The sequence below is a fragment of the Stegostoma tigrinum genome, chromosome 3, assembly GCF_030684315.1.
Source record: "Stegostoma tigrinum isolate sSteTig4 chromosome 3, sSteTig4.hap1, whole genome shotgun sequence".
Lineage (NCBI taxonomy): Eukaryota > Metazoa > Chordata > Chondrichthyes > Orectolobiformes > Stegostomatidae > Stegostoma > Stegostoma tigrinum.
Genome location: NC_081356.1, coordinates 77061546 through 77074196, shown reverse-complemented (window position 1 = coordinate 77074196; position 12651 = coordinate 77061546). Strand labels below are relative to the sequence as shown.

Sequence of the window (12651 nt, the reverse complement as noted above, 5' to 3'; positions counted from 1 at the left end):
TTCTTGTATAAATTATTTGGATAAATGACAAACAAAAATGGACCCAATAACAATTTAGGAAAGATGGTAGCCAATTTGCATATGACCACTTTCCATTAACAGTGGTGAGATGGTCAGTTTGTCTTAATGATAGTGGTTAAGTGATGGATGAGATGCCAGATAACAAGGGGAAAAAAAACTATATCGTGTTCTTCAAAAGGTGTTGTATATTTGCCATTGCCTAAACAGAGTAACATGTAAAGTATGGAATAGAAATACAGTGTGGAAAAATCCACAATTGAGTTTATGCACCACATAAACAGTAGCACTGAGCCTGTATTGCTGCTGTGTACCTATCTATCTTGTTCTTAAATGTTGATATGATCTCTGCTTCAACAGTATCTCTTCAGAGAACATATACTGCATTTGCTTCACTGTGAAGGTCATGTTCTAGTTATGGACTGTTAAGTGACTCATGATAACTTCTGTCTTCTGCAGTAGCTGCATAGACATTGCTCTGTTCTTTTAATGGCCTGAATTGACATTAAGCTTCTATGTATAAGTCACTCGAGAATTATTTAATTTCTCTATATGAAAAAATGCCCTTCATAATTTTAACTTGGCAAGAGGGAAGAAATGACATCTGTTCAGCGATTTACTTGTCCACTCATTGTTGAAATGAGCTGATAGTTCCCTCATAGAAAAGCTACATACCTAAGGATGCACCAAGGGTGCTGTAGGGAAATGGTGAGGAAGGAAATGGAAAAAGGAATTGATTGGAACAGGACAAAAAGCACATGTACTTGGCTAAGTTAGCTGCATAGAAACTTTAAATTTTGCTGTCGAGACTCCAAGCAGCCTAAGCTGCCAACAGAAAACTACCCATGCAACGTGACATTTGGTCTCCATGCCCATCTGACAAAGCGCTGCCTTATTTAGTTGGTACACTGGGGCTGATCAATAATTCTACTTCATTCTTCTCTGCAAGGTTGCTTGCAGCAGTGTCCAGGGCAGTCCAGGGAAACAGTGACCTTAGTTGTAGCATCATGATGTTCAATTCCACTACCATAACTTCAGTGCTTCATAAATGCACACAGGTTGTTATAGTCAGCTTTATCATGCGAAGCATCAGGATCTATTGGTGCAGCCAGTTTAAAAGAAGATCAACTACTTTATCAGCAGATAAATACAGGTGAGTGCTGCATTCATAGGCTGCATTCTTAAGACTTAAGGCTTGATTTGAAAGGAAGAATCATTTATTAAAACATCATAGTAATATTTTATGATCTGTACTTTCAATGTTTGGGGAATCAGTGGGCAACCACACCAATTCTTCCAATTGGTGATTAGGTCATGGGGATGGTTTTATAAATTGACCAGTATATTTTGAAATTTCTTTTGATTGTAATGAGATCAAGCATTGCTGTTGTTGCTGGTAAGAAGTTTGCAATAGCCATGCATTATGTGAATGTAATAACTGAAGTAGCATGCTTCTGAATGGCTATTTAAATGTTTCCAATAAAGGTAACAGAATTGTGTAGAAAATAGGTCACTTTAAATTGTGAAGCCATTGGAGGGAAATGGGAGATGAGAAATGGCAATTCAGACTCTCTTCTGGTGTATGTATGTAATTATCTCCACTCCAATCACTCATCCAGCATTTTATAAATATGCCTATATACTCTGTAGTGACTTGTTCTTCTACTGCGTACTGTAGACGTAGATCGACATTCTAAATGTAAAATGTATACACAGTCAAGATATAAATTACACAGAATTCAGACCCTTGCATGCGCAGGTGATGAATGGAGTTGAAATGTGTCCAGAACATTCCATAATGATTGGTAAATGCACTATACACCCCAGGAAAGTGCCAGGTTTGTGTTGTTAGTTTTCTTCTAGATGGATCCTAAAATTGGCTCCAGCAACTCAGGACCAGGAGGATAAAGAAAAATCATTAACTTTATCACTGTTGTTATTCAGAAAACTCGAATGTAAGGTGTTCATGTGGACATCAGGGAGTAGTGTTAAATTTATCCTGGATGAATAATCAACTGGCACTTTCTAGGTAACCATCAGAAAAAGCATTACTTCTTGGATGACCTAGTGGGACAGGTGATACCATTGCCCATCATAGGTTAAATGTCTCTAGAAGTTAAATAAGGATAAAAACAAGCCTTGGGTTGTGGTTGAGTAATTCATTTTCCATGATTTGTGTTTAACAAAATATACATTTTGTCCCCTCAATGGTTTTGAAATCATTTTTCACTTTCCAAAACTTGTGCTCTTTCTAGCCATTTCCATTCTTCTCTCTTACAGACTTTTATCTTTCAGTCTCCCAGACTGGACAGATAGATACTGTTACTATAATCTCTCAGGTACTGCAGCCTTTAAATTGCCCACCATGATTCCTTTTCTTGTTGTTCACAACTTGGAAGCAAAATGATGTCATCAGAGTAATGGGCTACTTGTGGGGGAACCATGGGAAGACAGCTTCTTATATTCCCCTTGATAGGGAAGTTTTGTCTTAGCTGCTAAATTGTTAAGATTATCTTAATTCTTCCTATAGGTTTCTCCTCATTTTGTTCACCTACTTGCAGACTTCATTTTGTTTTCTCTTTGCATGCATAATATATAGCCTGTAGATCCATTCATTGCCTCACCATCGTTTTCTTAAGAAAATTAGAAGGGATGGGTTTAACTTGCAGGCATCATAAAAGAAAATGCTTTCATAATTTTGACTAAAAGCAATTAAGCTTGAAAAACATTGCATCATAAATTCTCATACAAAGCTGTCTGTCTAAAACCTGCTTGCCACCTTTCCAGAATAATAAGAATTTCTTCCTTTTTAATTTTTGTTTTCTTTTAATCCATTTGAATCCATCTGTTCTTTTTTACAGATAATTTATAGATTTTCTTATAGTCCACTGTGTCATCTGAATTTCCATGAGTAATTTTGTTACTTAATTTTGTTTATGTTTAATTCCCTCAAATTTCATAATGTCAGTATTTAGTATGTGTTCTGTATGCAGTCAATTTAATGCAATTATATTGTTTTAATTTGTGACATGTGGCTTGATTTGCAAAAAGATCATTTGATAATTGTAGCAAAGTAATTCCATCAACTCTATGTACTACTCACATCCGGTGTGTTCTTTAACTGTGAATTTAACATGTTTCTAAATGAATTTTCAGTATATTTTCATTTCCTGTGAGTAAAGCATTGGTTCTATGTATTGCTTGTGATGGCATTCAATGAACTCTTAACAAATGAGTTACTAGAATGTGTTAAAGCAGTTGCTGATTCCGTGCTTGAACACTGCATGAGCTTGGGCTAGTTTCTGGTGCATGATTTTAAAAATGTTTTTAGAATAAATAACTGAAGCAAGGTGTTTTCTGAGGAAACCTTTATGGTTTTCTCTGTGCGTTATGAGAAATTGCTCGACTGTGTCTTCGAAAAATGATGTTCAAATTGGGAAAAGAGATTATTTTTGTTTTGCTTTCCTTGTTTTTTTTGTCAAATTGTAGGACTTCTTCCAAGGTAGACTTGAAATACTAACCCAAAAGAGCATTTGCAGTAAAAGTTAAAAAAAAAAGCTGTGAAAGTCTATCACCATCTGAAAAATGGAACAATGGTTAATATTCCGAATTATGCCCTTTGTCATGATTTTTGTCACATGAATTAATGCATCTCCAAAGGTGATACTTGTACCCACTTAACCATATTTTACAAGTGATTTGAGAGATGACTGGTTTAATGTCATTATTTGTCCCTTTATTTTAAATCATAACTGTTTCCATCAGTGAAAATGTTGGGCCAGATTTTCCAAAGAGCAGCAGTCTCGTGCAGATTGCTATCCTGCTCCCTTTTTACGGAAGGAGGGAACTCCGTGTTTCTGAGTAAAAATTCCAATCAAAGCTACTTCACAAATGTGGAGCTATGCATTCGTCACAACAATGTAGAACTGTTGTGGGGAGAGGCAAACCACACTTTCCCCCCCCCCCCCCCCACCTTTTTTTCTTTGCAACTGTCATATTCTGACATTTAATAGTCCAGCCAGCCAGCCACTTCAATTGCTATCAAATGTTATGTAAGGTAATTGTGATGTTAGGGTGCTGGCAGGTTAGGGTAAGGAAGTAGGGTGCCACATCAGTATAAGACTAGGTAATAATGCACTCTTCAGTGTAGAACAGCATGGCTGGGGTCTATAAGGTCTATTGGAGTTTGCACATTCTCCCAGTGTCTGTGTGGGTTTCTTCCAGGTGCTCCGGTTTCCTCCCACAGTCCAAAGATCTGCAGGCTAGGTGGATTGGCCTTGCTAAATTGCACATAGTGTTCAGGGGTGTGAGGGTTATGGGGGGATGGGTCTGGGTGGGATGCTGCAGGGGGTGGTGTGGACTTGTTGGGCCGAAGGGCCTCTTTCCACATTGTAGGGAATCTAATCTAATCTAATTTTAGGTGAGGGAAAGTTAAGTGTCTGGTCTGGGAATTAGGGTTTCTGGGAAAAGTGAGTTTATTGGTGGCAGGAAGGGGAGAAATGTATAGGAGGGAGAGGGAGTGTGTCCATGGAATATCGGATCTGGGTGCAGAGGAGGAGAAGAAGGGGTGGTCACTTCTGGAGTATGGGAAGAAGCCTGGGGTAAACCTTGAGTCCAGGAGTGGGGGAAGGAGATTCAGATGTGAAGTGAGGGTGTTTTGGGGTGGGATAATAGTGTGCCTCAATAGCGAGTGGCCAGGGGAAGGAAGTTTCAGATTTTTTTTATTCATTCATGGGAATTGAGTGTCGCTGGCTCAACCAACATTTATTGCCGATCCCTAATTGCCCAGAGGGCAGTTCAGAGTCAGCTACATTGCTGTGGGTTTGCAGACCAGGTAAAGATGGCAATTTCCTTCCCTAAAGGACATTAGTGAACCATATGGGTTTTCCAGCAATCGAGAAAGGGCATCATTAGACAGTTAATTCCAGATTACTTTTCATCGAATTCAAATTCCACCATCTGTTGTGGTGGAATTCGAACCTAGATCCACAGAACATTACCTAGGTCTCTGGGTTAAAAGTCCAGCAATAATACCACTAGACTGTTGCCTCCGTTTTGACGTGATCAGGAGTTGGGTATTCGGCTACGAAACAGGAGAGCAGCTACAGGGTCAAGAACTGGGAAGGATGGTCAGGTGTGGAGCAGTGGAAGAGTGGAAGTGAAAGGGGCCACAGGCTCATTGGAGGTGTCAGGTCAGGATCTCTGCTTGAGTGTAGTCTGCGGAAGGTATATTTGAGGGTGTGAGGTAAGTACTTTTCTGAGTAACTATTTACTTAAGTTCATCAGAACATCTGAATCCCCGAGCTTAACTGGAGACTTTATAGGATTCCAGGCATAGAGGAATTGTCCAGTGGAATCTTCAATTTCCCAGGCAATTCCTTTGGAGTTTGCACTGATTCTGCAGGCCCCTCAAGTTCAACACCCCTTCTGTGCTGGAATAATAACTGCCTGGCCACTGCACAATCGTGACTTATGTTGAAATTTCAAATCCTGTTAAATGATAGTTAGGTTAAAATCCTCTGGGTATAATTTTACTCATAACTTTGAAGTCTTATTTGAAGTTGTGATAAATTGAGGAAAGCACAACAAAAATGGTCTTCATTGGGTGAAGCTGGATGAACACAGCAGGCCATGCAGCATCTCAGGAGCACAAAAGCTGACGTTTCGGGCCTCCAAGGCCCGAAACGTCAGCTTTTGTGCTCCTGAGATGCTGCTTGGCCTGTTGTGTTCATCCAGCTTCACATTTTGTTATCTTAAGAACTGCAGATGCTGGAGAATCCATTATTTCTGGCCTTCATTGGGATTTGGTTAAAGACAGTATTGTGAAATCCTGTTTCTACTGAAACAAAATAATGAATAGCCCAGGAATATTCCCTTTCTCATATGATCATATCTATTGTGTATTTGCTGGCCTAGTGAGCTTTGTCCATCTCTGATATATTGTAGAGACAAATTGCTGCTATGGATGTATTAAATTCAATGTTTTCTCTGCTGACCAATGGTAAAAATCAGTAAAATTCACTTGATATATTTGTAACAGTGTAGTGGAGTGGGTTTCCATGACATCCAACTGTAAAATAATGTAAAGACAATAAATATCTATTTACATTATTTCTCTATTTCCGGTAGTCTTGCCATAAATGGTAGGAAAAGACTGGAAAAGCCCTTGTAGTAATTGCTACCAGGGGTGTTCAAAACTGACTCTTCAGCTGCCCACCCAAAAAATATCCATTCACATCTTAATATAAGTGGCAGTTTCCTAGCAGGGTCAAAAAATAGCACCAAATAAGATCCAAAAGCACATTTTACATTTTTCTATAGATTTTAGGTTTAGCTCAGTGATGCAGTTGACTTCCTGGGACGTAAGCCTCATTTCAGGACTTCTGTCCTTAATCTATGATACAGTTCAGAGTCACACTGTGATAGTACTGCACTTTGAGAAGCAGTCTTTCAGATGAGACACAAAACTGTATTTAAATTTGGTCTCTATGAATGTAAAAGATACCTAAGGACTATTCTGAATAATGGGGAATTTTTAAACTAGTGCCCTGGTCAAAATTTATCCCTCAATAAATATCTCTAAAATGGATTATGGTGTCATTTGCGATTCTTCAAGGGACCTCCCTTTATGAACATCGCCTGATCTGATTTCTTGTATTAAATCAGTTTTAGAAAATAATAAATTAGCTATAATGAGTTTCAGAATGTCGAGGTCATGAAAGGTGCTATTATAGTACAGATGCATTCTTGCTTTAATATATCGTGGTTTAAAATAATTTTTCATTTCCAGAATAGTCAGTAATGATGAATTAAGTAATAAATTATAGATTCATACAACACACAGAGACTCCATTTCAGCAGTAACGCTTGTACCAGCTCTTTGATAGAATTACAAATTGTCCATACTCCCATCTCTTTCTATATGATCTTGCAAACTATTTTAGAAACTCAATTTCCTTTTGCAAGTTGCTGTTGCATTTGCTGCCACCAACCTTTTATGCTATGTATTCCAGATCGTAATCTAAATACAAACGATTTTTCCATTATTTGCAAAGGTACACAATCATTGTAGATTCATCATATAGATCAGAATAGGTATGGAATAAAGTATTTCAGCTCTTTTAAGTCTGTTACATGGATGTCATCCTTGTCCATATTAAAACTACTACAAAACGAAATGTTAACAGTTCCTATTTTGTACAAAAATAATGAGATCCTATGCTTTCACCTTTAAAACAATGCAAAATCAAGACTTCTTCAGTTCTTTGTCTTTTAAATATTCCTGGGCTAGTGAGTGAATTACATTTTAAACTTTGTCTTGTGCAGTAGCTGTGAATTGGCTTATTGTAATTTGGATAGTTCAGGTGTCTGGGGCATGGTTTCGAATTTGCCAAAAAAAAATTGAGTTCACTTCTTAAGAACATTTATGATCATTTCAGAAGCTGGGAGAGGAAACGTTTCCACTGTTTGCTCTTGGAACTGATAATATGCTTTAAGGACGCATAATTCTGAAAATAATGAATGTGAATATTGTCTTTAAATTTTTAATCAGTAGGATCAATTACTGAATTTTGGGATATGCCCTTGAGAACTCATCTACTAATGACTTTTTTTTTCAAATGTCCCCCTTATATAGGCTGGTCTGGCAGGAGCTCCAGCCAGAGCTGTATCAGCAGTAAAGAATATGAATCTGCCTGAAATGCCTCGAAACATTAACATCGGAGATATCAGCATAAAAGTGCCAAATCTGTCCTCATTTAAATAGAAAAGCATATTCAGCTTCCAATTTGGAATACCTTCGAAAAAGGTTTACCATGTCTACCAAATTAAAATATGTAATTACTATTGAAAAGTATGTCGTGAAATTTTATTGAATTGCACCAGTAAAACAAAAAAAATGTGCTTGAGATTTGTTTTAAACCTGACGAGTTTCCTTTGTAGTTTCACATTTACATCTACATTCCGGTGCTCTATGAAGTGACTTTTATTGTATGCTGGCTGCTATTTAAGATAACTTAACTTATTTAAAATGATAGTGACTTCATACATTCACTGCTATCAGACTATTCTTTGTATATCTGGATTCCATGTAAACAGTAGAACAAACACTGACTTTTTTTTGGGGATATTTGTATTTGTTTAGAAGTCTGTTGAATAGTGGAGCCAAAGGAATCTTGTATGATAAGTTTTTCAGTTGCAGTGTTATGATAGCATAAAAATAAATGGAATGTGTTTCTATCAGAACTTAAGATTGCCATCCTTTCCAGTCCAGGGCTTGTTGCAGAATCCAGCTTCAGCAGGAAGTCAGTTATAATAATTTGCTAACTGTATATTCATGATAATGTTTGTATTTATTGTTAATAGCAATAGACTTGGACAAGTTTTAAGGCAGAAATCGTTGTGGAATTTGGCATTAGATATAAAAAAAATTTCTCATCAGAATTTTTTTTATTATAAAGTAATATTTTGCCATGCCTGGGATGGAAAGGATAAAAGCCATCTTATTACAAATAAATACTGGTTTATGACCAACACATGCATGTTTATTGTTGTATGTTTGACCTGTAGGTGGCATTTATTTTTATATAATGAAAATGCTAGTACATTGAGCACAATGTTTACTCTATGCATTACTTGTACAAAAACTGAACAATTGTGAAATATTCACTGTTTAGAAGTAAAACGTATATGTGTCTGGAACATTACTTGAAATTAATGGGAAAACATTCACAAATTATTTGTAGTTAGGTGAGAAAGAAATTAACAATACTTATTGAATTAAAATGGAAAGATTTGAGTGAGATTTTCAAAGGTAAAATTTGCAGGGTGTGGTTATGTTGGCAATAATACGGCTTGTAATGATTTGCAGATCTGCATATTTGCAACCCAGGAAAAGCATTTTAGTTCATTTTAAATTTAGTTACCGTAGAATACAACTAAGTAGTGAATAACTTCATATTGTGCAATATAGCTTGTAACTGTATCATTTTTGTTACATTGTTAATAAAGTTGTAGATACTTTTGCTTGATGCTTTGTAGTCTGATGTCAGTGGCATCTTCTTTGCACAACAGCTGGGAAATTGCAAAACTAAAATACTGCCGATGCTGTAAATCTGAAATAGAAACATAAATTCTGGAACTGTTCAGCATATTCGGCAGCATTACCGAGTTACAGAGATAGTAAGAACTGCTGAATTGCCTAATTTTCTTCCAAAATAATTTAGAAAATATTGCCGAGATCTTCTGAGGCTTATTTGAAAACACGAGCTTTCGGAGCTTTGCTCCTTCTTCAGGTGTTAGTGAGAGAGGTAGTTTCAGATACAAAATTTATAAGTAAAAGATCAAGGGGTCACACCACTGATGAGGAAGTACTAGACAAACCTAAGATTCTGCTAAATATTTAATCAGTTAGAAGGCTTCAGTTGATTAATACGTATATACATATTAATGTGTATATTAATCAATTGAAACCTTCTAACTGATTAAATATTTAGCAGAATCTTAGGTTTGTCTAGTACTTCCTCATCAGTGGTGTGACCCCTTGATCTTTTACTTATAAATTCTGTGTCTGAAACTACCTCTCTCACCTAACACCTGAAGAAGGAGCAAAGCTCTTAAAGCTTAGTTTTCAAATAAACCTGTTGGACTATAAGCTGGCATGATGTGATTTCTAACCTTTTGGATTTTCCCCATCCTTAAAGTGTTAGCTACTTTAACATTGATCTTTGGATTGCTCTGACCTCTAGTATTGGCCTTTGTTGGGCAGGGTACCAGGTAAGTAACTGCTTAGGGTAGATTGGGATGTCTGGTCCAGTGGTGGGGGTGAGGGGAAGTGTTGGGCCAGGAGTGATTTGGGGTGGCAGGGTTTGTGGGGTGTCAGGTCTGGGTGTGCTAGGAACCTGGGTTTGATTCCACCCTTGGGCAACTGTGTGGAGTTTATACATTCTCCCTGTGCCTGATTGGGTTTCCTCTGGGTGCTCCAGTTTCCTCCCACAGTCCAAAGGCGTGCGTGTTAGATGGATTGGCCATGGGAAATGCAGGGCTACAGGGATAGGGTAGGGGTCTGAATCTGGGTGGGATGCTCTTCAGAGGATCAGTGTGGACTAGATCGGCCTGCTTTAACACTGTAGGGATTCTACAATTAACGAAGTGTGTTTGCTCACAGAGGATGGATGCAGTGACTGTTCTGGTGAGGAAAGAGACTTTATTGGTTTCATTAAGGTCAGGCCAAGGCAGACAGATGTAAGCATGGTGGGAGGGATGGGATATTGGCTCAAACAGGATCCAGTCAAGTCTTTGGGGGTTAATGGGCTTCAGATTGGGTTGAAGCCATTGTCAGGTCGAGTGGGGGGTTAGTAATTGCAGGATGGATCAAAGGACTGTTTCAGCTCTGTGGGTATCTAGAATCTGGGGTGTGTATTTGGGGGTAATCTGTTGAAACAAGATGTCAGTTTAATAGTTGCACAGGAATTAAAGTAGGATTTTAATCCTTTAATTTTTCCTGGATCTCTATCAAGTTTAAATGAGTCATATGCTACAGATTCTGAGTTTTTAATGGACTTTTTCAGAGGCTTTCACGTGCAAGAGAATGGACCATCAAAAGATTCAATTTTCTGGGCAATTTCCACAGATTCAGCTGCAATAAGGATTCCATGTGGTTCCAATACACAATGCTGTTACTCCAATCACTCTAACCATCAGAATATATGCACATTTCTGAAGAAGGGTCTAGGCCCAAAATGTCGGCCTTCCTGCTCCTCTGATGCTGTTTGGCCTGCTGTATTCATCCAGCTCTAGACCTTGTTATCTCAGAATATATGCACTATCATTTGAGAAAGCACAGCAAGACATAGAAGGTTCTTATGATAATAAAATGTGAGGCTGGATGAACACAGCAGGCCAAATAGCATGTCAGGAGCATAAAAGCTGACGTTTCGGGCCTAGACCCTTCATCAGAGAGGGGGATGGGGGGAGGGAACTGGAATAAATAGGGAGAGAGGGGGAGGCGGACCGAAGATGGAGAGTAAAGAAGATAGGTGGAGAGGGTGTAGGTGGGGAGGTAGGGAGGGGATAGGTCAGTCCAGGGAAGACGGACAGGTCAAGGAGGTGGGATGAGGTTAGTAGGTAGCTGGGGGTGCGGCTTGGGGTGGGAGGAAGGGATGGGTGAGAGGAAGAACCGGTTAGGGAGGCAGAGACAGGTTGGACTGGTTTTGGGATGCAGTGGGTGGGGGGGAAGAGCTGGGCTGGTTGTGTGGTGCAGTGGGGGGAGGGGATGAACTGGGCTGGTTTAGGGATGCAGTGGGGGAAGGGGAGATTTTGAAACTGGTGAAGTCCACATTGATACCATATGGCTGCAGGGTTCCCAGGCGGAATATGAGTTGCTGTTCCTGCAACCTTCGGGTGGCATCATTGTGGCAGTGCAGGAGGCCCATGATGGACATGTCATCAAGAGAATGGGAGGGGGAGTGGAAATGGTTTGCGACTGGGAGGTGCAGTTGTTTGTTGCGAACTGAGCGGAGGTGTTCTGCAAAGCGGTCCCCAAGCCTCCGCTTGGTTTCCCCAATGTAGAGAAAGCCGCACCGGGTACAGTGGATGCAGTATACCACATTGGCAGATGTGCAGGTGAACCTCTGCTTAATGTGGAATGTCATCTTGGGGCCTGGGATGGGGGTGAGGGAGGAGGTGTGGGGACAAGTGTAGCATTTCCTGCGGTTGCAGGGGAAGGTGCCGGGTGTGGTGGGGTTGGAGGGCAGTGTGGAGCGAACAAGGGAGTCACGGAGAGAGTGGTCTCTCCGGAAAGCAGACAGGGGTGGGGATGGAAAAATGTCTTGGGTGGTGGGGTCGGATTGTAAATGGCGGAAGTGTCGGAGGATAATGCGTTGTATCCGGAGGTTGGTAGGGTGGTGTGTGAGAACGAGGGGGATCCTCTTGGGGCGGTTGTGGCGGGGGCGGGGTGTGAGGGATGTGTCGCGGGAAATGCGGGAGACGCGGTCAAGGGCGTTCTCAATCACCGTGGGGGGGAAGTTGCGGTCCTTAAAGAACTTGGACATCTGGGATGTGCGGGAGTGGAATGTCTTATCGTGGGAGCAGATGCGGCGGAGGCGGAGGAATTGGGAATAGGGCATGGAATTTTTGCAGGAGGGTGGGTGGGAGGAGGTGTATTCTAGGTAGCTGTGGGAGTCAGTGGGCTTGAAATGGACATCAGTTACAAGCTGGTTGCCTGAGATGGAGACTGAGAGGTCCAGGAAGGTGAGGGATGTGCTGGAGATGGCCCAGGTGAACTGAAGGTTGGGGTGGAAGGTGTTGGTGAAGTGGATGAACTGTTCGAGCTCCTCTGGGGAGCAAGAGGCGGCGCCGATACAGTCATCAATGTACCGGAGGAAGAGGTGGGGTTTGGGGCCTGTGTAGGTGCGGAAGATGGACTGTTCCACGTAACCTACAAAGAGGCAGGCATAGCTGGGGCCCATGCGGGTGCCCATGGCCACCCCCTTAGTCTGTAGGAAGTGGGAGGAGTCAAAAGAGAAGTTGTTGAGTGTGAGGACGAGTTCCGCTAGGCGGATGAGAGTGTTGGTGGAGGGGGCCTGGTCGGGCCTGCGGGACAGGAAGAAGCGGAGGGCCTTGAGGCCATCTCCA

At 40.5% G+C, this 12651-nt stretch overlaps 1 protein-coding gene across 4 annotated transcripts in view; it reads left to right on the top strand.

The window, feature by feature from the left end:
* The window catches only part of LOC125450825 (AP-3 complex subunit sigma-1), an 85788-nt gene extending 76743 nt beyond the window's left edge, over nucleotides 1–9045 (top strand). For 3 of the 4 annotated variants that reach the window (XM_048527093.2, XM_048527091.2, XM_048527096.2), the window contains one exon: nucleotides 7655–9045. In XM_048527093.2, coding sequence (XP_048383050.1) covers nucleotides 7655–7783 — 129 coding nt within the window. In that variant the 3' untranslated portion in view covers nucleotides 7784–9045. Of the gene's footprint in view, nucleotides 1–2298; nucleotides 2358–7654 lie in introns of all 4 variants that reach the window. The other variant, XM_048527095.2, reaches the window with a different exon arrangement.
* Nucleotides 9046–12651: the final 3606 nt, after the last annotated feature.